The 25,910-nt window shown below is 44.1% G+C and overlaps 1 protein-coding gene, 1 long non-coding RNA gene and 1 pseudogene across 4 annotated transcripts in view; 1 reads left to right on the plus strand and 2 right to left on the minus strand.

Annotated features, from left to right (window-relative positions):
• Positions 1-8,383: 8,383 nt before the first annotated feature.
• LOC133093630 (large ribosomal subunit protein uL30-like) lies at positions 8,384-9,098 on the minus strand (annotated as a pseudogene).
• Positions 9,099-13,812: 4,714 nt separating this feature from the next.
• LOC133094076 (uncharacterized) lies at positions 13,813-18,142 on the minus strand. Of its 3 annotated transcripts, none has more exons than XR_009701356.1 (3): positions 17,730-18,142; positions 15,939-16,319; positions 13,813-14,089 (listed from the first exon to the last, which is right to left on the minus strand). It is a non-coding gene; the product is annotated as an uncharacterized LOC133094076 (long non-coding RNA). The 3 variants fall into 3 exon arrangements; XR_009701357.1 differs by having other exon boundaries at positions 13,813-14,278; XR_009701358.1 differs by lacking the exon at positions 17,730-18,142 and adding an exon at positions 16,679-16,853.
• The window catches only part of WWTR1 (WW domain containing transcription regulator 1), a 129,353-nt gene continuing 120,476 nt past the window's right edge, over positions 17,034-25,910 (plus strand). The window contains exons 1-2 of the mRNA XM_061194576.1: positions 17,034-17,316; positions 17,747-18,180. Coding sequence (XP_061050559.1) covers positions 17,750-18,180 — 431 coding nt within the window. The 5' untranslated portion in view covers positions 17,034-17,316; positions 17,747-17,749. The remainder of the gene's footprint in view (positions 17,317-17,746; positions 18,181-25,910) is intronic.

Below are 25,910 nucleotides of genomic sequence, written 5' to 3' on the forward strand. Positions count from 1 at the left end.
TCCAAAAATGGGCAGAAGACCTAAATAGACATTTCTCCAAAGAAGATATACAGATTGCCAACAAATACATGCAAGGATGCTCAACATCACTAATCATTAGAGAAATGCAAATCCAAACTACAATGAGGTATCACCTCACACCAGTCAGAATGGCCATCATCAAAAAATCTACAAACAGCAAATGCTGGAGAGGGTGTGGAGAAAAGTTAACCCTCTTGCACTGTTGGTGGGAATGTAAATTGTTACAGCCACTATGGAGAACAGTATGGAGGTTCCTTAAAAAACTAAAAATAGAATTACCATATGACCCAGCAATCCCACTACTGGGCATATACCCTGAGAAAACCATAATTCAAGAAGAGTCATGTACCACAATGTTCACTGCAGCTCTATTTACAATAGCCAGGACATGGAAGCAACCTAAGTCCATCGACAGATGAATGGATAAAGATATGGCACATATATACAATGGAATATTACTCAGCCGTAAAAAGAAATGAAACTGAGTTATTTGTAATGAGGTGGATGGACCTAGAGACTGTCATACAGAGTGAAGTAAGTCAGAAAGACAAAAATAAATACTGTATGCTAACACATATATATGGAATCTAAAAAAAAAAAAAAAAGGTTCTGAAGAACCTAGGGGCAGGACAGGAATAAAGACACAGACGTAGAGAATGGGCTTGAGGACACGGGGAGGGGGAAGGATAAGCTGGGACGAAGTGAGAGAGTGGCATGGACTTATACATAGTACCAAATGTAAAATAGATAGCTAGTGGGAAGCAGCCACATAGCACCGGGAGATCAGCTTGGTGCTTTGTGACCACCTAGAGGGGTGGGATAGGGAGGGTGGGAGGGAGACGCAAGAGGGAGGAGATATGGGGATATATGTATATGTATAGCTGAAAAGTGAAATGTATATTCACTTTGTTATACAGCAGAAACTAACACACCATTGTAAAGCAATTATACCCCAATAAAGATGTTAAAAAACAAAACAAAACAAAAAAAACTTATAAGTAAAGAAAGAAAGAAATAAAGTAAACTCTAACCAGAATAAAATGTTAGGTGTATATATATGAATAAAATCATTTAAAAAAAAAAAAGAAAGAAAAGAGGATCAGGGCTTCCCTGGTGGCGCAGTGGTTTAGAATCCTCCTGCCAATACAGGGGACACAGGTTCGAACCCTGGTCCGGGAAGATCCCACATGCCATGGAGCAACTAAGCCCGTGCGCCACAACTACTGAGCCTGTGCTCTACAGCCTGCAAGTCACAACTACTGAGCCCTCGAGCCTAGAGCCCGTGCTCCGCAACAAGAGAAGCCACCGCAATGAGAAGCCCGTGCGCCGCAATGAAGAGTAGCCCCCACTCGCTGCAACTAGAGAAAGCCCGCGCACAGCAATGAAGACCCAACACAGCCAAAAATAAATAAATTAAATAAATAAATTTAAAAAAAAAAAAGAAAAGAGGATCAGAACCAGTTTGCATTCATGTGAAATAGACAACATTTATTTATAGTTTTGCCCCAGGGATATGTTAATTCTCTACCCTCTGTTATGTGTGGTTCAGATACAGAGCTGGACCATCTAAACGTCCCAGAGAACATCACATTGATCCATTACATCAGTGACAGTGTGCTGATCAGGCAAATGAGCATGATGTGGCTAGGATGCTGACAGCCTTAGTAGGAGACATGTACACCTGAGGATGGGAGACAAATCTATGAAGGTTCAGGGATCTGAACCTCAGTGAGGTTTTTAATGGTTCAGTAGTCAAGGGTATTCTGGGACAACCTCTCCAAAGTAAAATACAAAATACTGCATCTTGCATCTCTTACTCTAAAGAAGGAACCACGATGCCTGGTGGACTTCTTCATGTACTGGGGGCAACATATTCCATACCTAAGAATGCTATTGTAGCCCAAATCCCAGGTGACATGGAAGGCGCTATCTTTGAGTGAGGCCTAGAGCAAGAAAGGGCTCTATAGCAAGTACAGGGTGCAGGCAGCCCTGTTACTTGACCATACTGCCTGGCAGAGCCTATAATGTTGGAGGTGGGAAATGATACAGTGTGGAATTTATAGCAAGCCCCAGTAAGAGAATCACAACACAGACTCTAAGATCTCTAGAGCTGGGCCATGCCATCTGCAGCAGAGAGTTTTACATCTTTTCAGAAATAGCTCACTGGTGTGTTACCAGGCCCTGGTAGAGATGGAGCAGTTGGCCATGGGGTAACATGTGAGCATACATTTAGAATTGTCTATTATAAACTGAGTTCTATTTGGTCTACCGAGTTATAAAGTTGGACAGACCCAAGAGCAATCCATCATAAAATGGAAATGGTACATCCAGCTCTGAGCCTGAGCAGGACCAGAGGGTGTGAGCAAACTGCATTAGCAGGTATCCCAGACACCCATGTCATCCGCTATGGATGCACCAGCTGCCTTCACTCTCTGTAGGTTCCCAACCAGCTGAAGGGGGATGAAAAATTCAAAGCTAGGGTTAGCTTTTGGATAGGTTGGCTCTGTATGTGGGTGCAAGACAAAAATGGACAGTGGATCTTAAACTTCCCAGTGGGTAGAGCTTCAAGCACTGCAAGGTCATTCACTTTGTATGGAAGGGGAGGTAACTGCTTGAGATGTGAATACATATACTTTCCTGTGCAGTGACTCTGAAAGGGAAAGCACTGGAAGATTTTGACAAAGGTCAGAAGCAGAGGCATGTAGATGGATATATAAGAGTGGGCATGAAGCATGAAGATTCTGTGTTACATATTAATGCCCACCCGGAATTATTAACCATTGAAGAGGCACTAAAAAGCCAAGTAGACAAAATGGACTTGGCCAGTTGACATTAGCCATTCTTTGCCCTCAACCACCCCAGAATGGAGACGATGGACAAGTGAAAGGTGTTGGAGACAGAGGCTATGGGCCCAACAGTATGGACTCCCACTTACCAAAGCTGATCTAGTTCCTGCTGCTTCTAAATGTCCAGTGTACCAACAACAGAGACTGAGCCTCCAATGTGGCACTATTCCTGGCAGAGTCCGACCAGCCACTCGGCAAGTTGACTGCAGTGGGCCCCCTCCATCCAGCCTGCACAGGAATGTATACCTACTCGGGGTATGAATTTGCCTTCCCTGCCCACAGAGCCTCAGTCAGCACTGCTATCTGGAAACTTACAGAATGCCTGATTCATTGGCATAAAATCCCACACAATACAGCATCCGATCACGGAACCCACTTTGCAGCAGAGGAGGTGCAGAAATTACCCTTTAGCTATAGAATCCACTGGTTATATTACATACTTCAATATATAGAATTAACTAAACTGGTAGACAGAAGGCATAGCTAAAGCACCAGCTTGTAAGCAAGACTCTGCAGGGACAAGGTGCCATCCTACCGAGTACAATGTATACACCAAACCAGAGACGTTTATTTGATATTATGTCACTTATAGGAAGAATGCACGGGTATAAGAATGAAGGGGTGGAAACAAGAGGAGGCCCGTTTAACATCACTCCTAGTGACCCATTGGGGAATTTTGTGCTTCCCATCCTCACAACTTTGGGCTCTGTAGGGTTAGAGGTCCAGGTCCCCAAAGGGAGTGCGCTAGGTGACATAATGGTATGATTGAACTATCATCTATGAATGCCACACAGGCACTTTAGACTCCTGTGTCCAGGACCAACAGGAGAGAAGACTTGCCAGCATTCCGGGCCAGAACCAATGACCCTGAGCAGTGGGAGGAGCTAAGGCTGATATTGCACTGGGAGGGCAAGGGGGAGGGAGAAATGTGCACAACCAGGTGATTTACTTGGTACCTCTGTGCATTCATTTTCTCAGTTATAACTGCGGATGGACTTACACAACATCCTCACTCTGAGAAGGGTCCGATTCCAAGGGCTTGGGCTCCCTAGGAATGAAGGTCTGAGTTGCACTACCAGGTAAGGGAGCCATCAACTCCTGCAAAGGTGATAGCGTAGGATGTGGAGTCTTCAGAGTGGACAGTTGAGGAGAGAGAAGATAAATGCCAGTTATGGCCTCAAGACCAACTGCAGCATGGGGGCTGTGGTTTGTGTCACTAAACTGCCTCTTCTAAGTTTCCCCTCAAGAGGAGAGGTCCACAGGAACTTGGGAAGAACTGTACCCTGAAAATGGATAGAGAAGTCTGTCCATGTGATGCAGTCTGTGTAGACCAGGGTGAAAACCATGCGAGTTCACTGCTTAGGGCTCCCTTCAACAGAGAATCTCCTGTGAGGAGGGCAGGGAGCTGACAGCCCCAGCTGCTGCATCTGTGAAATTCACTGCTGAAGGCCATGCTCTCCTCAGCCTGCCAGTGAGTGATTGGGCTCAGCGGGGTGCTAAAGCTGGGCCCTTCCTGCCCATGTGGGCCACCTGTCAGTCAAGCATTGCCTTGAAGTTCCCCATCAGCTGGGTCAGGACCTTCTCAGGGTTGCACTACAGTCTGAAGCTCTTCACACCCAATCCTCCTTCCTTCTTTCCTCCATGAATACAGGTGTCATACCTGCATTGCAATCCTGCCTGCTTTTCTTCCTTCTCCCCTCCATTCTTTAGAGGCCTTTCCTGCAATACATCTCTTGCTCATCTAATTCCATCTTGGCATCTGCTTCCTGGTGGATCTGAACTGACCCACAAATCACACTTCTAAATAGTTCTTTTCCAAGTAACCAACTGTTTTTCTGGGTTTTTTTCCTTGATGAAGAGTTTAAACCTGAAGGTTAAACAGACACCTACCCTATAAATACAGGTATCTCTGTTGGCCAATTTACCGTCATTTAACTCTGCAGAGGAGTTACAGGTTACGTCAGTGTCTTCTAGAACTTGTACTAGGGAAACAGAGGTCTATTTTGTCTATTTACAGGAGGGCAAGTTCACCTCCAAACTTTCCCTGGATTACTTTTATGGTTGCCTCCCTTTTCCCTGCCATTGGACTCTAGTGGTAGGATTCCTGTTTGTCTCCTTTAAACCACAGAACTGCTAATTCAGATGAAATGACATTTCCAGAAGAATAGAAATTCCTGATTTAAGTGAGGCCCTTTTGAGTTCAGATGGATTTGTGATAAATAAAAGAAAGAGCACTCTTGTTCCCAGACCAGCTACACACTGCTGCCCCAAGCTGCGGATTAATGGAACTGGCCCAGTAATAAACTTGGTTGGGATTTTCCTTGGTGAGATTTTGTGGCCACCAAAGAGGTTCCCTTGCAAATAAATGAGTCTGGGTAGGAAAATACCTATATGTGGAGTTCTTATTGCCTCTCCTACAAAAACAAATCCCCTGGCAGTGATGAAACAGAAAAGACTGACTAAAGATAAAAACTTGGACTCTGCACAAAGGCTTTTGTAATTTTAGGGAAAATGGGCTGGGTCTCTCCCATACCAGCAAATTGCTTTGGAGGCTGTAAAGTTCGGTCTCCGAACTCCTTTGGCCAAGCTGCGCAGAAAGTCAAAGGAAGATTCATTAGCAAGAATGAAATTTACCACCAGGTTGTATCTGTCTTTTCAACCAAACAGACTGAGACTTATTTCTTGTGATGTTCAAACATTAACACAAAATGTTTTGAAACCCCTGTGACGTTTGTTGGTGAGTAGAGTGTCTAAGGGAGTTTATGTGGAAGAATCAATATAACTATTGCTCCAGAGTTGTCAGGGAATTCACCAAAAGGGCCCCTCTCTATTAGTGACTAATTCTATTCTAAGAATGGGATCCACCACTTCTAATTTAAGACCTTAGCTTGTGATGTAAAGTAATGAAACATCAGCTCTTGGACACTTCAATATAACCTATCTCCAGGGCAGATAGAAGAGATAGATTCCTCACCTGAGACGTATTTGAATCAGAATCAGACAAAGAACTTTGTCATTCCTCATTGAAAGGTACAAGTTGCCATACTTAATTGAATAAGGCAGTCTTTTTTTTTTTTTTAATATTTATTTATTTGGCTGAGCAGGGTCTTAGTTGCCCCGTGCAGGATCTTCATGGAGGCATGAGGGCCTTTTAGTTGCGGCACGTGGACTCTGTAGTTGCGGCATGCAAACTCTTAGTTGTGGCATGTGGGATCTAGTTCCCTGACCAGGGATTGAACCCGGGACCCCTGCATTGGGAACTCGGAGTCTTAGCTACTGGACCACCAGGGAAGTCCCAAGTCTTTTAACAATTGCGAGAGAAAACTAAAAATCTAGGAGTTTTTTCCCTTGAAAACCATAACCAGTTTTATTTTTACAGATATTGATACAATGTCTACTAGCCAGGCTGAATTATATTATCATCTCTAACCTGGAGCTCCTGGCTGTACAATCAATACCAGAAAGAGCCTTGATTGGCAGTTTTTTTGTTTTTTTTAAATTTATTTATTTTATTTATTTATTTTTGGCTGCATTGGGTCTTCATTGCTGCACGCGGGCTTTCTCTTGTTGCGGTGCACAGGCTTCTCATTGTGGCGGCTTCCCTTGTTGCGGAGCACAGGCTCTTGGCACGTGGGCTTCAGTAGTGTGGCACACGGGCTTAGTTGCTCCGCAGCATGTGGGATCTTCCTGGACCAAGGCTCGAACCCGGGTCTTCTGCAGGCGGATTCTTAACCACTGTGCCACCAGGGAAGCCCCTGATTGGCAGTTTAATAGACGGTAGTTACAGAATTTTTTAGTAAGGTGGTGGCTACTTCTCAGGGATCTTCTCCTTCAGTTTTTTTTTTTCTTTTTTTTCTTTTTGGCATTTCATCAAGGTGTTCTAAGTCCCTTTTCAAATATTTTCAGATTATTTTCTCTCCTGTGAAACACAAAAACAATGGCAGGTGGGAGGAAATTCACAGAATGAACAATAAAATGTCTCTTGCCTGAAATCTTTGCCTCCAAAATGGGAGATGATGACTCAGTAGAACTGCAATCTGCAGCCACTAGGTTGGTGCCCATGTCGTCCTAAAATTGTTGGGCTGTAAGGGCATCATGTGATACCTCTAAGTATTTTGTTGGTGATTTGTTTCTAAAAGGTAAAGAGCTAAAAGATTTCTGTTCCTGCTAAGAAATGCCAAGCATATGAACACAGGCAGCTATTCCATCTCTGAGTTTCTCTGCCTGGGCCTTCTTTCTGAGAGCTCCCTGCCTTCCCTTTAGAATCATGCTCATTGTACTTTTTCTTGACCTTGCTCTCCCTCCTCCCCACCATTAAAGGTGATCAGTCCAAATGGACACCTGATTCAAGCTAAACCAATCAGACACCTTTCCCTGGGAATTTGGACTTGAGGCAAAAGTCCATTTCTCTTTCAAGAGAAACTGTATAATATGTGAAACTGTGAGGTGTAGACAACCATGTGCCATGTGGATTGAAGAGCAGAAAAAGCTGGGTGCAGAAAGAAGAATGAAGTAGATATGCAGAGAGAAGTGGGGTAGGGGAGACAGAGAGAGAGAGAAAGAGAGAGAGAGAGAGAGAGGGATGTGGACTTTTTCAGGTTCTATGCAGTATCCTTGTAATTGCTCACTTTTGCTTTAGTGAACATAACTTTTTACCTGCAGCCAAGAGGAGTCTTAACTTTTCCTCCCACTCCTGGCAAGTGTATGATATAGAAAATATGAATTTGCCCAACAAGGTAATCCTGGACTCACAGGAAACACTTTGATCCTGTAGGAGCCTCTTCTTGCTGCAGGAAGAAATCTGCCTGTTTTCTGAGCTCTTTCCCACACCAGCCCTCGAAGGGTCTAGAAAGACTCAATCTAAGGATCAGGACAGACTGAGGTTTGGGAGCTCCCAAGGATTTGGGGCTGTTAGAGCCCCTAGTTAAATGGCTAGGCTATAGTGCCTAGTCATCATTTGTGATATATTTTTTCTGTAACAAAATGCATTCTGAGTTCCAAATGACCAATTTACAAAGCGACTTTAGGACTACAATCCTTTCAAAAAAAAAAAAGCAGGGACTTCCTGTTCCATATTAATTAGTAGTGATGATTCACAACACAGAAGGGGTCCTTTAATACACACAAGCACTCCATTAGTCAGGACTTGATTGCATTTTAAGTTCCCTCCAACACATTTGACTTTTCATTTATTTAATGAGAGGGAAGAGACAACTAAACTTCAATTTTCTGTGCATTGAATGGCCATTAGATGACAAGGCATTTGTGAAATGATACTGTAAGTCAGTGGAGGAAAAATAACTTTAAAAATATCCTCTCTCTCTCTCTCTTTTTTTTTTTTTTGAGGAACAGATAGAATTCTGTAATGCTCACAAAGGAAGAAGCAATTAAGACTCTGGTTCAGTTAAGAAGTTATAAGATAAATATAATTTGAAAGCCTGGAGGCACTAGACAGTTTGAGTTCTGGCTCTTTTTTTTCAATTTGAAAGCAGTCACTGTTTATTAACTGACCAGATTACAGAAATAATCATGGTAGATACCTTAGTTCATCCTTCTAATAAGCCTGTTGATCTGGTCTTCCCTGTTGCCAGCATCTCCACCTTCAACAAAATGGGTGGTCTTTTTCTTCATTCCACCTCGTGGAGAAGACAATTTGAAGGGCCACAGGAAGTTGTTTGCTTCTTTGAACGCAAACGTTTTCCAACAGTATAGATCTCATGAATCAGATCCTCCATGCAGATAATACCGTATTTGCCAAGAGATGGAGCAATCAACACGTTATCTGTCAGGGCAATTTCGCTGCTTGTTGATTTTGCCGTAACCACGTTTGTAGATCAATTCATTTACTGACTTCAGGTCTGGGTACCTCCAGGCAATGTACGGTTCCACAATTCTCAGCATGTTAATTGAAGCCTTGTTGAGCTTCACAAAGGTGCCATTGAAAATCTGACGAGACGGAGAAGCTGCAACACCTTTCGAACCTTTGGGCTCACACCATTGATACCTCTGATCCCAGCCATTCGAATTTCAGTTCTGTACATCTGCCTGTATTCCCTGTGATAGTGCTTAGCTTTTTCATAGATAAGCTTCCTCCTTGCCTTTCGAAGCATCTTTTGGGCAAATTTCTTTCTCAGGCGCTTGATCTTAAGCTCTGCGAAATTCTTTCGCTTTTTCTTAAGGGTATCTGGCACAGCAGGAACCTTCTTTTTCTTCTCTTCCGCACCCTCCATGGTTCCAACTGGAAAGAGCTGAGTTCTGGCTCTTTTGTTACAACTCAATGACCTTCGGCAAGACAGAAATTTATCTGAACCTTTGTTTTCTTATCTGTAAAATAGGAGTTCCAGTAAGGCTTGCCTGCCAATTCTTACAGTTACTGTGAGATTCATGTGTGACTGTACATGTGAAATTGTTTTGTAGTCTGTAAAATATTATATAAATATTATTCACTCTTATTGTGACAATTGAAATACTAATAACTTTTAATTATTTTGACTAGGGGGAAATGTCTACAGTCATATGGTCAAATTAGGAGTTACTGTATGGCAGACACTACATGAGAATAAATTCACCCTCTGATCCAAGATTATATGCAAATATATATTTTTATTTTAATTTTATTTATTTATTTATTTTTATAAGCCAATCTTTTTATTTATTTATTTATTTATTTATTTTTTTGCTGAGTTGGGTCTTTGTTGCTGCGCATGGGCTTGCAACGAGGGGGGCTACTCTTCGTTGTGGTGTGCGGGCTTCTCATTGCGGTGGCTTCTCTTGTTGTGGAGCACGGGCTCTAGGCGTGCGGGCTCAGTAGTTGTGGCGCACAGGCTTAGTTGCTCCGCGGCATGTGGGATCTTCCCAGACCAGGGCTCGAACCCACGACCCCTGCATTAGCAGGCGGATTCTTAACCACTGCGCCACCAGGGAAGCCCTCAAATATATATTTTTAAAGGAAACTTTTGTTGTTTTTAAGCATGTGTGAGTTGAACTTATGCCTGTAGTGTTAGCTCTCTTGTGGAGCAGCATTTTCCTCCTGGGCCCTCCCTCCACCCTGTCTTGGTTTGGCTGGTCCTCTCTTCGTCTCCTTGGCTCCAAACCACAGTTGACTTTTCTTTACCAGGCACGAAAAGTGACCTCACTTGAGTCTGGACAGTTCTGAGACAGAGAGGTAACAGCAGAGCTTGTATATGCTTGGCTCTTGTCAACATGACAAATAAGACAGGGGAAGAGAGGTGGCTTGAACAGCTGGTGTAACCAGATCTGGGACTTATTTGGGTAGAGGGAGGAGTTGAATGACATCGTCAACCAATGAATGTCCTATCAGGTGGTAAACTCTTCCAAGCTCGGCTTGAAAGACCACTTCTGGTCTTGCACATAGTGGGCACCCCAATTTTTTTTCTTTAAAAAAATTTTTTTTCCAAATTTATATACATATATAAAAAACACATATATATATAACACACATACATATATTTCTTGAATATATGAATAATACCGAGCACCTTGAAATTTCCCCCCAAACACTGCTAATTAGTTCTTTCATCACACCCAAAATAATATTAATAATATGGTTTGGGCTTCTGAGGGTGATGATTCAATTTCTCTATCATGTGACACATTTATAGGTCTACACAGATCTAAGTACATAAAGAGAGACATTTATCTATGTATTTTATTTTTACATAGACATTTTATTTTTTGGTATTACTTTAGCATCTTATTTTTTACTCATTTCCCACCCGCCTCCATGTTTTTGAACAAAGTTGTAATTATGGTATTCATTAATACTTGCTTCTGGATGTTTTTTCATCAAAAATTATTAAAAAAAACATTTTCACATTGATATATTGTCTTCATAAGTACTACTTCAGATAGCTACCCAAAATTCACTGGATATATTGAGCCGTCACATATACTTAACCAATCTCATGTTAAGTGTTTAAGAAACTTCTAATTTTCCCCTACTATAGATTATGCTGCAACTGGCAACTTTCCAATACAGCTGCTAGTTAACCTCCAAAACACGCTTTATGTTGTTAAGCATTTTCTTTTTCTTTCCCTTTTTTTTTGTGGGGAGGGCGTGCTATGCGGCTTGCAGGATCTTAGTTCCCCAACCAGAGACTGAACCCACGTGTTGGCAGTGAAAGCGTGCAGCCCTAACCACTGGACCTCCAGGGAATTCCCGTGTTAAGCATTTCCAAAAGTGTATTTTTCTTTTCTAAAAATATATTAATTAATTAATTAATTTTTCCATTTAAAATTATTTTCTCCAGTCCAAAAAAAAAAAATACATATGTATAGTAAAAATACTAAAGGATAAACAACTCATGCACAGTTACCCAAGTAAAGACTAAATCTCAGAAATTCCTCCTTCCTCTTGTGCAACTGCATTGCTGAAGTAATAGATAACATTAGGCAGACCACAGTCCTATCCATCATCACCGTCATCATCACCTTGATCAAAATTATCTTCCTTATGATCATACCAGTGATGCATTTTTTAGGAACACCAAAGTGAAGCCTGACAGTGAGACCCGCATCTGGGGAGAGTAAATGCAAAACTGGGTGGCAGCACCAATCATTGTAAGTATTTGTAAACTTGCCATATGCTGGACACTGTGGTAGACACTTGAGATGCGGTAAATTATGAATACACAAGTACCATGTCAAGGAACTGGTCAACTCTTAGCCTCCTGTTGAAATAATCTTCTTCAACAGTTCTCTGGACTCTTTATTATTCAAACCCTTATCTATTCAAAGTCCTTGTCTGTTTTGCTCCTCTTCAGTTGCTAATGGTGATTCTGCTCTGGGAATTTTCTCCATACTGGTTCAGCAAGTCCAGGCAGGTTCTGCCCCAAGGGCTCCTGGGCTAGAGTCCTTTAACAACTCACTCACCCCACCAAGTTTCTGACCATTCACCTGAGCTGGAATCATTCACTCAGACCAAGTCAGTGACTCAGAGCTGAGAAAAGCAGCCTGTGGCTTTCCTCAGGCAAAATGGCAGGCAACAGCCACTGGGCTAGGCTAGTGTACTGGACACTCCTGTGTGGAGAACACCTTGTTAGGCATGGGGAAGAGAAAAAAGAAAATGAAGTCCTCTTAGACTTGTCCTCAAAGAGCTTGCAATCCTTTTCAGGAGCTGAGTCCATAGGCAGTGCCAAAATTACAGTGAATGGTGAGAGGGTACCTTACAAACTGTTAAGAGTACACCAGTGGGTGCTTTAAGAGGAACAGGCAAAATCACGTGAGGATCATCGTTCCCTCAACAAGGAATTATGGCCTTCAGAGAAGCAATTCCTTAAGGAAATGCAAGATGTGTCTAGCCCTGCAGGTATTTACAATCCAGTTGTCGAGGCAAGAGATAGTGAGGTAAAAGTTAAAATATAATATAAAGCAGTGTTACGTGTGATTATGTGTCAAGGGAGTGAAAAAGACAAGAACAACCTGAATTTAAGGGAAAGGAGGGATGGCTGAAGGTTTGACAATGGAGTATGGAGGGCAGTTTTGAGCAGGGTTCAAACAAAGAGATAGGTGTAGTGAAGGACTAGGCCAAATGTGCTTGGGTCAGAGCCTAGCTGAAGTGGATGAGGGACACATCTTTGTAAAAATTAAGGTCAGAAAGCTGTGAAGATGGCAGTTTGTTGGGAGTCCTTGGGTGCTGGATTGATAGCTCTGACTTTTATTCTTGTGGGTAGTTGTTCAAATCTTGTGAGCCAGGGAATGACATGAAAATGGGAGGCCAGAAATGAGGGACTGGAGGGAGAGAAGCCAATTAGGAGGCCACTGCAAGGCTTTGAAGATAAGGTCCTGTTGTGGGAGTGGGAAAGGAAGGATGGGCTTGAGGGACATCAGAAGGAAGAATTGACAGTCCTTGCCGTTGATTGGATATGGACAGAGAGGGAGGAGAGATGGATGACTCAGGGAAGCTTTCAGTAGGAAGAGTGTTGAGGGGAGGCTTTGGAGGCTGGAGATCAGCTTCCGGTGCAAAGTCTTTGCAAGTACAAAGATTTACATATCGGCAGGAGTGTAGTCTCAATTGATTATCTTATAAAAATTGTGGAGTTTCTTCTCTATGAGATAGGTAGGCAGTAAGTATCTCACTGATTAAAAATGACAAAACCAGGGAGCAACTCCTGGCTCAAAGGAGGGGAGAGTAGAAAAAAGCACTCCGATCTAGGATTACAAACCCTGGGCTAAGTCCCAGCTTTTTTTTCCCCCCAAGAATTCATTTCACGTATTTGGACAAAATACAGGCATACCTCGGAGATATTGCCAGTTTAGTTCCAGACCACTGCAATAAAGCGAATATTGCAATAAAGTGAGTCGCTCGAATTTTTTTGGTTTCCCCGTGCATATAAAAGTTACGTTTACACTGTACTGTAGTTTGTTAAATGTGCAATCGCATTATGTTTAAAAAAAAGACAATGTATATACCTTAATTAAAAAATACTTTATTGCTAAAAAATGCTAACCATCACCTGAGCCTTCAGTGAGTTGTAAACTTTTTGCAATAGTAACATCAAAGATCCCTAATCACAGATCACCATTAGCAAATACAATAAGAAAAAAGTTTGAAATATTGTGAGAATTACCAAACTATGATGGAGACACGATCTGAGCAAATGCTGTTGGGAAAATGGAGCTGGTAGTGTTGCATGATGCAGGGTTGCCACAAACCTTCAATTTGTAAAAAAAAAACGCAGTATCTGTGAAGTGCTACAAAGTGAGATATTCCTGTACTTTAAAACTCACTGGGCCAGTCTCCTTACCTGTAAAATATTTGTCTATTATCTATTTTATGGGTCTCAGCCCAAATCACAGCCATTATTTATTAAATACTTTAGCATGTAACAGAATTTGTGTTAAGAACTTTATTTGTAATTTCTTATTTCATCTTTAGAATGCCCATTCTGCATTTAAAAAAAAAATTTCAAAATTTAGTAGCTTAAGACAATATTCATTTTATTTGTTCTACAATCTGGGCTGGGCTGGGCTGGGCTCTGGTTCTATTGGTCTTGATGCTGGTTACTGATGCCCTTGCAGTCAGCTGTTGGGCCGGCTGTGGGCTGGGCTCAGCTCCGGTGCTGGAAGGCTGGAGTTCTTCCTGTCTCCACCTATCTCAGGGCCTCTTCCTCTGCACATGGTTTCCCCAGCAAAGTAGTTGCACTTCTTCCCTAGTGGCTCAGATCTCCCAAAAGTACAGAAGCAGAAACTTCCACACCTCCCTTGGGGTTAAAAGAGGGAACAAGCACAGATGCAGGGCTGCATTTTCCAGGCGAAGGCAAGTCACTGGTCCAGTCCAGATTTAAGTGGGAGGGACTCCATAAGGGTGTGACCAAAAGAAGGGTGGTCCATTGAAGGCCAGCAGTGTCACAGCCTACCACACTGTTATCTCCAATTTGTAAATGAATAATCTGTGATTTAAGGGAGGTTAAATTACTTGCCCAGTGTAGAGAGTAGAGCTAGGCATTTCAAAGCTTGTGTTCTAAATCAGTGGGAACAGATAAAATTTGTATATAGTCATTCCTCAGTGTCAGCAGGGGGTTGGTTCTAGGACACCCCGCCCCCCCCCAACCAAAATCTGAGGATGTTCAAGTCCCTTATATAAAATGGCATAGTATTTAAATATAACCTACACACATCCTCCCATATACTTTAAATCAGCTCTACATTTCTTATAATAACTAATACAATTAAATGCTATGTAAATAGTTGTCAGTGTGCCACAAATTCAAGTTTTGCTTTTTGGAACTCTCTGGAATTTTTTTTTTTTTTTTTTAAATCCACAGTGGATGTGGAACTCAAGGATACAAAGGGCTGACTGTAATTTGTTTTAATCTAAAATCCTGTGAGGTGGGTACTGTTATTGTTTCTAATTTACAAAGGAGAAAACTCAGGAATAGAGAGTTTCAGTATCTTGCCTCAGGTATTTTCCTCCAGAGATTCATTATACACTTACCTGTTACACCATACTGCCTCTTATGGGCAGTACCTGATAGACACAAGGCACCTGTAAATGTTATTTAATCTGAAACTATTGTTTGAAGCACTGAAGCAAATCTCTTTGGCCATCCACTATCATATCTTATAGACTGTTTGGGAACTGGGAGTTTTCCCTTTGAGCTATCACGTGATCAGAGCAATTTCCATTTCAGGCATCTCCTTTGTCCTCCACTATCTATGTCTTGAAGTTTGGCAAGGAATGACGGCATCCTTGCCCACCCAACCTCAATCCTGATTCTCCCTAACTGATTAATCTCATGGCTCCCTCAGCATCTTCCTCTGTGCAGCAGCCAGGAACTCTTTACAAAGCAAGACCTTCCTTCCTGGGTGAGGACCTTCCTGGAGTTGGGCTGGCCTCAAGGTTCCATCTGTTCATCGTCAAGTGGCTTCTGAATTAGTAACCTTTCGGTCCCAGTCACTTCCTCTAGTTCCAGAGCTAATTTCCCCATTGTTGCAACTGTGGTGGCTTCTGACGATAGCTTGTAAAGATGCTATTTCCCATGGAGTGACCTGTAGCAGCTTCCCCTTCCCTCTGCTGGTCCTATGGGCAGAGGACTCGCTGATGGGAGACAGTTCCAGAGTCTCCTGAAGGAGCCATGCTCACCTTTGACAGTGATCCACATGACTGTCTTTCTCTCTCAGGCAGTCTTGATTTTCCCGTCTGTGGGGAGTTTGGAATCAGAGCACACCCTCAAACACAGATAATGGGGGGCGGGCTCACTTAGGTGGCCTCTGCTCTATTTTGGGCACTGACAGGGAGAAGCCATTCAGGGAATGTGCCCCAAATACTCTTACCTTTTCCAAAGCAAAACTGTGGGGTGGCTTTGTCTTTCCCATAAACTTTCCTCCTTCAAAGCAACTCCAGATTTTAATTTTGACTTTGTTCCACCCTTATAAAACTGTGAAGGCACAATACTTGCACTTGATACAATTCTATTTTTTTTAACAAAGAGGTATGTAGGCAGGTATGTCTTCAAAGTGCTTTACATATATCGCCTCATATGACTTATTCCATAAACTTATGTTTGAATCAAATGGGGTCGGGTAGGGACTTTCTGAAGCCTGACTTACCTCGCAGCCACTCTCCCCTTCCCCCCAGTGGAGAAGGGACAAGGGAAAGAAGGAATTGAGCTGCTCCGGAGGACCAGGCCGCCTCCTACTTCCCGCAGCTGTCTTGCCAGTCTAGATCTAGCAGGGGGTCTCCACCCCTCGCCTAGATCCAGTCGGTGGGAGGGTGGGTGGTTTTTTCCGGGTCACTGGCGCACCCTCTCTGCTCCCAGCCACCTGTTCCGGTTCCATCCCGGCTCCAGGCTCTCTGGAGGGCGTCAGGGACATTCCAATCCTCCCACTACCCGCGCGGATGTCGCGGGAGAGCGGGGCACGATCGCTGTCCCTTTCCAGCGCCCAAGCTTTGACCAGGTTTCTTCTCAACCCCTAGTGACCTGAGTCACCCTGGAGAGGAAAACAAGGATTGATAAATGGTTTGAAGGTTGTTTACAATGAACCAGTTGGCGAAGCCGCATCCCTAGCGACAGAGGCACTTTCTGGGCACCGTCTGCGCACGAGCAGACAATTGAAAGCCAAACAGCCGAGATGCCTCCTCGCCAGACCAAATATGGTCACAAGCGCTAAGTAGCCTCCCGTGGAAAGGCTGGCCTCGCTGGTGTCTCCCCGCGCCGGGGCGCACCCGGGCCCGCCCTCGGGCAGAATCACGGATCTGTGCAGCGCTCCGGCGCTCGCGGCCTCGGCACCCGGCACTAAGGGATGGCGCGGCGCCCAGGACCGTCCCTTACTCGGTCTGGGCCCCTCACCCGCGTGCCCTCCGCCGCCCCCAGCCTTGGTTTCGGTCCACAAGTCCTTGATTAAACAGGCTCGGGCCACTTTCCCTTTGATCCCGCCCCAAGTCCGTGGTAAACTCAAAGGAATGCAGATCCAGGGCTCCGCGGGAGAGGTCCGCGCGACCAGGAGGAGTGGGTGGAGGGCACCCGTCTCCTCTTACCCTGCAAAGTACCCAGCACGCCCAGGGTTTTCTGGAGCCGGGGGTGGGAGGAGGAGGAGGAGGAGGAAGGGGAGGGACGAGCGGGGGCAGGCAGGCTGGGGACTTGGAGGTCATGCATAATTCAACAGCTCAACTTTCGGCCCCGCCTCTTTCCTGGGAGTGGGAGTTTGCTCCAAACTTTGTTTATGGGACAGTCCGGGAGCCGCGGCGGCCGCGCTGTCTGCTTCTCCTCTGCCTCCTCGCGGAGCGCGAGCGCCTGAGGCCAGTTCGGGGGATGTGAGAGCAGAAGCCCCTCGGCTGCCAGGCACCGAGTCGGGTCAGGATTTGCCAGCCGGGTCCCGGCTCCAGCCCTGCAAGCTCGGGACGCACCCTAGCGACCCAGGCCCGACGGCGAGTTCGGGCGGGACGGCGGCCGCCGCACGCCCAGACTCGGCTTCGCTGCGCGCCCAGGTAGTGCCCGCTGGCGCGCGCCCGCTCACCCGGCACCACTCCAGGGCGCCCGGCTCCTCGGGCTTCCGGAGTTGAGATGTCTTGGAGTTGGCTCGGGTTGAGACTCTGGGGGGCTGACTGCCCTGGAAAGTTTCGACCTGTCCTTTGCCACCAGCAGTTCAGCAGAGTCTCCAGTGCAGTTAACTCCCAGCAGCCACCCCATCCCCCCTTTCCTGGTAACTTCTTGGCTTCAAGAAAGTTGCATAATTCTCGAGGCCAGGAGGGACCCCTCCCCCCATCCGGCTGGTCTTAACTGCTGGGTGTCTGGGATCCCGAGGCAGACACCTATCTGTCTCTTTTGCTTTTTCTCTCTATTCTCCACCGCCCCCCACCCGTATCCCCCTCTCCGACCCTCAATAAAAGGCTAATCTGACCTCCTTTCTCCTTGCAGAAGATGAATCCGGCCTCGGCGCCCCCTCCGCTCCCGCCACCCGGGCAGCAAGTGATCCACGTCACTCAAGACCTAGACACGGACCTCGAAGCCCTCTTCAACTCGGTGATGAACCCCAAGCCCAGCTCGTGGCGGAAGAAGATCCTGCCCGAGTCGTTCTTCAAGGAGCCTGACTCCGGCTCGCACTCGCGCCAGTCGAGCACCGATTCGTCCGGTGGTCACCCGGGGCCCCGACTGGCCGGCGGCGCCCAGCACGTCCGCTCGCACTCGTCGCCCGCGTCTCTGCAGCTGGGCACCGGCGCGGGCGCTGCGGGCAGCCCGGCGCAGCAGCACGCGCACCTCCGACAGCAGTCCTACGACGTGACCGACGAGCTGCCGCTGCCCCCGGGCTGGGAGATGACCTTCACGGCCACTGGCCAGAGGTACTTCCTCAAGTAAGTCAGCCTGGAGCTAGGGGGGACACAGAGTCACGATACCCAGGGCGTGCACGCTTGTTCTTGAGTGTGTGCGTGTGTGTGTGTGTGAGAGAGAGAGAGAGAAAGAGAAGGGAGAGAGAGAGACAGAGAGGTGATGTGTCACCTTCCACGGTTGTTTCCCAGAGATCTGGGAGGCTGGAAGTAGGGAGTGAGTCTCTGGGTGCCGGAATTGTAAGGGATCAGAAACTGAGTCTGGTGAAGTTCTTCCAGGGCCCTGGAAGTCACAAGAGATTCGGGACATGGAAACTCTTAGAGGTACAAGAAAAAAAAAAACTTTTGGGAGAATTCTCCTGAAACACATAGGTGACCATGCCCTGAAGCTGGAGTACTGATACAGACTCCTGGACCCGAACTCTTACTCCCTTCCCTGCCCACTCTAAGTCAGATAACTCAGAGCCTGGTCCACTGGGATATGACACCAAGATAATGCTAGAGCAGATCTGAGGCTTGGGGAGGAGAGGGACTGTTGGTAGTGTAGGTGGTCTCCAGTCTCTCCATTCTTGGGAAAAGCAGTCTGGAAAAGTGAACACTGCCTGGTAGGCCTTACTGGTGACGTGATGACCACACAGCACCTGTGATGTAATTAGTTAACTGCCTGGTGAAGTAGTTGTAGGCTAGACAAATCAATTGTGTGGAAATTGGGTCGGAGTTTTATTATGTCGCCCTTGGTAACCTAAAATACCATCGAATCAGGAGCCTGCTTTGTCATTCTTCCCTTCCCTTTGTTCCAGCTTTTTGATGTAATGAAGTTTACATTTGAGTGGAATTAGACTGTATAGGAAAATATATTCATAGGCATAAAGAAGGTTGTTTCAATTGTGGTACCCTAAAATAATTATATTCTGGAGGAGAAGCCAAGCTGGAACTTGAAATGTAATTAGTGAGGTCATGGGGGGGTCAGGCTATCAATGGCCTGGATTGAAGTCGTGCCAGCTGGACCACTTGGTCCAGGATTGCCTGCCCTGGCTGGCTCTTCACTGCCATGGAGGGAAACTCCTCCTCTAAGAACTTGCCTTGGAATTTATTTTAAAGCCCATATTTCTTTGATTGAGTAGCTTTAGTTTAGACTTTAAGATGTTATGTGCTATTTTAAAAAGGTAATCAAGCCTTTCTTTGGCACTAATATTTGATACTTTGATGGCTGTGAGAGGACCCTAATAACAAATACACAATGAGGGATGAGGCTTATAATAGCCAACCCTTTGACTCATACTGGTGGCCAATTATTCCTTTCCCATCCCAAAGCTGTTGATGTCTTGTGCAAGGAGGAGTGCTTTATTTTTTTGCTGGGGTTGATGCATTGCTGAGAAGCCCTTGTCCTAAAACAGACTTGATGGTCATTTTAGTCCACAACTGGTCTTCTCCTGGTTTTTGAGTGATAGTGTGGACACGTACTCAGTGCTTTGATTTCTTTTTTTTTTTTTAATTAATTTATTTATTTTTGGCTGCGTTGGGTCTTCGTTGCTGCGCACAGGCTTTTCTCTAGTTGCGGCGAGCTGGGGCTACTCTTCGTTGTGGTGCGCGGGCTTCCCGTTGCAGTGGCTTGTCTTTGTTGCGGAGCACGGGCTCTAGGTGCGCGGGCTTCAGTAGTTGTAGCACATAGGCTCAGTAGTTGTGGCTCACGGGCTTAGCTGCTCCGTGGCATGTGGGATCTTCCCAGACCAGGGATGGAACCCACGTTCCCTGCATTGGCAGGAGGATTCTTAACCACTGCGCCACCAGGGAAGTCCAGTGCTTTGATTTCTAAATGGTTGGTGGAATTCAAGTATGTGATGTAATAGCATGACATTTTTCTAAGTGTGATGATATTGTTCCAAAGGATGACATTAGTTTGTATACTACATAAAGATCCAAAGTAGCATCTTGTATTGGTTTACTTAGGTAAATGCAGTTTTGAATATCTTACTGTGACTTTTATAGAAATGGACTTAGTAGTACATACAAGTAGAAAAAGACCCAATAATTTCTAATAATTTTGGAGGTTATTTTTGGTCCCAAATGGTTTTTGAATTGTGTTTATAAATATACACACACAAATATATATAATGTATGATTGGTATAGCTGGTTGTTAAAAATATGAAATAAGAGCTGGGCTTGTCTAATATCTGAGGAAAGCTAGGGGGAAAAGATCTATAAACGAAATAAAACAAAAGAGTTCCCTTTTATACAGGCTTTGAATGATTGGAGTAGCTCTAAAATATGTTTGTGAAACTAGGTTAAAAATGGAAGTTAGCCTTGGGTTTAGAGAAAGTTGATATGCTCCATTTGCCTCATCCCCCAACTAAAAGCCACTCCTCAGTCCAAAGCTGGGTGCATCTTCATTTCACTTTGGATAGTCAGTAAAGACAACAACTGGAAAAACGTGTAAGCAGTAGGCCTGTAGGCTTGATCTGATGCTATCCCTGGAAATTTTTTGGCCAAGTAGCTAAGGGAATTTAAGAAATTAAGTCACTGTGACTTTTGTTTTTTGAGATAAGCAATCTGCCAAGAGTTCTCTGAATTTCTTTTGGAGCTTTGTTTAAAGTTGGAATAAGATAAATGTTATATGCCACACTTTGTTACACAGCCTCAAAAAGCAATGTATTTTGGTGGATTTAAGTAGAAGCTTGGAAAATGGTGGCAACTAACCCTGAATTAATTTTCATAAAATCTACCCATGACTTTGCCCCAACATCTGTGAAATGGGGCTAGCAGTAGAATCCTATTCTTGATTTTGTCAGGAGTTGAGGGCTTTATAAATCAGAAATCAAAGTATTTTATAATTGACAAGGTCATTTTCTGGGGGGGGGAAGGTTAGAAAACTGAGGCCAGGGAAGGGTATTGACGTGACTTTGGGAATGCCATTTGTGGTTATTTAATGGTGGACCCTGGACTGGCCCTCTAATCTGTTGTCATCTACTTAGGGAGCAGTTTTCCGTTTTCCCCACTCCCACCTTTATCCTCATGTCACTTCCCCAGCTGAACAATGAGCTTTATGGGATACAAAGCCTGGACATCTAAGAAGCTTTAAAAAAGCTTTTTGTCATTTTCTCAGGCAAGATTGTTCCTAGGTATATGGTGTAATCACTTTCTGGTACCTGTTACAGGACATCTTTTCTAAGCATTCACACCTTCCCTGTGGTGTTAGGGTAGCATTTAACAATGGGGAGGATAGAATGTTAAAACGCATGGCCTCGGAAGACTGACTGCATTGTTCCTGCTCATAAATCAGGCTGGGGTGTGTAGGTGTTGGGCTCTTAGCAACTGGCACACTGACTTTGAACACTGATCACATTAAAATTTTAAAAAAATTTCTGGTTATAAATGGAATACATGTTTGGTGTACATAGACCAGAAAATAGAGAATTATAAAGAAGAAAGTGATCTGGATTCAGTAGAACTTTCCATTCTTGTAGAAAATTTTTATTTGAATAACATTCTATAAGAAAAATTATCCCCACTGTTAAATATAATTCCAACTATAACATTTGCTGCCACTCCTAATTTTTAGTAATAATTTTAGTGTTTTGCCTTTTCTGAAATGTGTGGTAGAAAATTATTTTTGTCGAAGTGATTTGTGCAGTTGGTAACAAACCCAATTGTATAAAAGGACTTTTGTTGAAACACAATGGTTTCCTTCACCTTCTCAAGGCTCACAGAGGGAACCTTTCAATTTTTTATTTTTATTTTATTTTTTAATTTTAATTTTTTAAAAATAAATTTATTTATTTATTTTTGCCTGCGTTGGGTCTTTGTTACTGCTTGTGGGCTTTCTCTAGTTGCTGCGAGTGGGGAGCTACTCTTTGTTGCGGTGTGCAGGCTTCTCATTGCGGTGGCTTCTCTTGTTGTGGAGCACGGGCTCTAGGCGTGCGGTCTCAGTAGTTGTGGCGCACGGGCTTAGTTGCTCCGCCGCGTTTGGGATCTTCCCAGACCAGGGCTCGAACCCATGTCCCCTGCACTGACAGGCAGATTCTTAACCACTGAGCCACCAGGGAAGCCCCTTTACAGTATTTCTGACTCCCCATTTTGTAAGTCAAGGAGGTTTGGGTGGCTATCAGGTCCACAATTTGCTTTTTGTTAGTGACACCTTAATATTCCAAAGCTCTGAACCCATAACCAATAAAGGTTTTGTGCTTTGTCCCCAAATTGAATTTTTTATTCATAAATTATTCTTGAAGTTGAAAAACTGGAGGCAACATTTAATATAATTTATTGCCTTGTGTATTAACATTGGATCTTAGACTTGCACATTGTGTCTGGTGTCAGGACTCCTGGGACACTCAAAGGAGGATATATCCAGCCCCAAAGTCATAGGGATTCTTTCTTTTCACTCTTCATCAGTTGTTAAAGTTTGTGTTACCTTTCAGTTTCTTCATCTTTGGATCTTGACTTTCTTAAACATTTTTTCCTATTATTTCTAATTGCCTTTTTATATGTTTATATACTATTTGCCTTTATTATGATCTCAAAATTTTCCAGGCTCTCAATCCCCTGGATTCTATCAGGTCTCCTTTCCTTAAGCTTTTATGTCCAGATTCCCTCATCTTTCTGTTCCATTCTTTTTTTTTTTTATAAATTTATTTATTTATTTATATTTATTTTTGGCTGTGTTGGGTCTTCGTTTCTGTGCGAGGGCTTTCTCCAGTTGTGGCGAGTGGGGGCCACTCTTGATCGCGGTGCATGGGCCTCTCACTGTCGCGGAGCACAGGCTCCAGACGCGCAGGCTCAGTAGTTGTGGCTCACGGGCTTAGTCGCTCCACGGCATGTGGGATCTTCCCAGACCAGGGCTCGAACCCGTGTCCCCTGCATTGGCAGGCAGATTCTTAACCACTGCGCCACCAGGGAAGCTCTCTGTTCCATTCTTGTTGCTCTCTAGATCTACAACAGAGCTGTCATCCTAGGGCTTCTCTTTACTTCTTTCCATGGCTAGGAGTGCTGTTTGTTTGTCTTCCTCTTTTTTGGTTTATGCCCTCATTTTGCTGGAGTGCATACTTGAGAAACTTTTTTTAAAAATTAATTAATTAATTAATTTTCGGCTGCGTTGGCTCTTCGTTGCTGCACATGGGCTTTCTCTAGTTGCGTCGAGTGGGGGCTACTCTTGGTTGTGGTATGTGGGTTTCTCGTTGCGGTGGCTTCTCTTGTTGCGGAGCACAGGCTCTTGGCGCGCGGGCTTCAGTAGTTGTGGCACGCAGGCTCAGTAGCTGTGGTGCACGGGCTTAGTTGCGCTGAGGCATGTGGGATCTTCCCCGACCAGAGATCGAACCCTTGTCCCCTGAATTGGCAGGCGGATTCTTTTTTTTTTTTTTTTAAAGAGAGATTGCTTTTATTATTTATTTATTTAATTTATTTATTTTTGGCTGCATTGGGTCTTTTGTTGCTGCGGGCGGGCTTTCTCTAGTTGCTGTGAGCAGGGGCTACCCTTTGTTGCGGTGCATGGGCTTCTCATTGTGGTGGCTTCTCTTGTTGCGGAGCACGGGCTGTAGGTGCGTGGGCTTCAGTAGTTGTGGCACATGGGCTCAGTAGTTGTGGCTCGCGGGCTCTAGAGCAAAGGCTCAGTAGTTGTGGAGCACGGGCTTAGTTGCTCCGCGGCATGTGGGATCTTCCCAGACCAGGGACGGAACCTGTGTCCCCTGCATTGGCAGGAGGATTCTTAACCACCGCACCACCAGGGAAGTCCTATTTCATGGTATTTCTAAAGATTAGATAACATATTTGAAGTGTCTGGTACATAGTAGACTTTCGGTACAAGTTCGTTCTTGCTTCCCCTTGCCTCCCCACATGCATATGATGTCTACCTGGCCAAAATCAGATGCAGAGACCTTGCTAGTAGGATAAACTAATTTTGACTCTCAGTTATAGTTTGGTGCTGAATGAAGCCTGGATCTGGAATTGCAAGCTGGTTTTAAAAATTGTAAATAAAGACTGAGAATCAATTTTCCTGTTAAAAAACCTAAATAGGAATGCCCACCACGGATGCCCTTTTGCTGCAGCATCTTGGGCAGAGGATATCTAACCTCTTCTGAGGAGGGTCTACTTTCTGATTTTTGGAATCTGGCTTGTAGCTACTAGTCGAGCCCTTTCTGTGTGTGGGAGGGGGAGTGAGATTGAGAAGTGGGGTGAGAGGAAGAGGGGAGGTAATTGACATTGGTTGATTACTTGCTCTATTCCAGAGGAGGCAGAGAGCTATAAGTCAGTACTTCCCGGAGAGGCAGCACCAGAATCAACCGTGGAACACACTCTTGACACATGTGTAAGGAAACTTTATTCATAACCCTAGGTGCTTTTCACACATTCTTTTAACCCTCACAGTGACCTGTGAACAGGTACATATTATTTTCTCATTTTACTGTTGAGGAAACTGAGGCACAATAAGGTTGAGTAAATGGCCCAGGGTCACATAACAGGCGAGTGGCGGAGATGGGATTAGAATTATGTGATTCTCAAACCTGTACTTCTGCCCTTGTACTGTGCTGCCTCATGTCAGTTACATGCCCATAATTAGGCCCTGTAACTAGGTATCCTTGGTGACCAGATAACTTTGGAGTGGTGGATGGAGCATTAGAGTTTGCTTCTAAACTCAGTCTGGGTGATCAAATTTGGAGCTCTCAGTGCTGGAGAGAGAAATGATGAAACAAACCAGAAATGGATAGTATACCTACAATAACTATTTTTTCTTCTCATTGAGATTTTCACCATTAATAAATCCATATCATTTTACAGGGCACACAGATGTGACATGGAGGGCGGATGACCTAATTTATGTCAGGATTGGGTATGTTGCTGAGGACTTGTTGAGAGGGTTAGTTAGATGTTAGTAAAGTAGCTTACAGGAAAAAAGGTTACTTCTCATTGTCTTTATAATTGCAGAGATTGATTAGAAATAAATTGCTTAAGGGGTTGATTCAGTGTCAGTTTTTGTTTGTTGACAAATTAAGACATGTAGGAATTACACCCTTACTTATCATCTCTGCCTTTCCCGTCCTCCCTCAATGAAATATCTAACCATAGGAGAGGATGGTGGAAGTAAATGAATCCACCAATCCAGGGGACAATTTTTTTTTAAAGGGTGATTTGGAAGACTGAGGACTGAAGTAATAAACTTTTTATTGAAGGGGAAGGTCTGAAGGGATGGCCCTTCCGCTGGTCTGTGGGGGACTCTGAATGTTTTAGTGCATTGAAATATCAGCAGAGCAATGTTTTCCAAAGTGTATTCCTTGGAACCCTAGTCCACTCAGATACTTTGTGAGCAAAAGGTTCCTGGACCAATAGATTTGGGATATGTTGCAGGCTCTATCCCTGTCTTGGAATTTCACAATACATGTTCAAGACTCCAGAGTCACTTGTTACAAAACTAGTTTATTTTTAAGCCAATATTTCACAAGCGTATTTGACTTTTGAACATTTTTATTCCAACTATTAATCTCATACTGTCCACCTAGGAATGTCCTGTGGACTTTGGGAAGGGTTTTTGTGACTTCCATTGTTATTTCTCTAGTTGAGAGTTTCATGTTTAAATCAAGTTATAGTTTTTCTTTTTAGTGTGCTTTGTGTAGATGTATTATGTTTTCATTTATATTTCTTGATTTAACAGTCAGTTACCAATGCTTAGAGATAAGAAATGGCCCCAAATATCAGACAAGTGGGATATAACACATGAAAACCGAATAATTATGGTACATTGTGAAAGGGTCATAATCCTGATTTTATT

This window comes from Eubalaena glacialis, chromosome 6 (genome assembly GCF_028564815.1).
Source record: "Eubalaena glacialis isolate mEubGla1 chromosome 6, mEubGla1.1.hap2.+ XY, whole genome shotgun sequence".
NCBI classification, from domain to species: Eukaryota; Metazoa; Chordata; class Mammalia; order Artiodactyla; family Balaenidae; genus Eubalaena; species Eubalaena glacialis.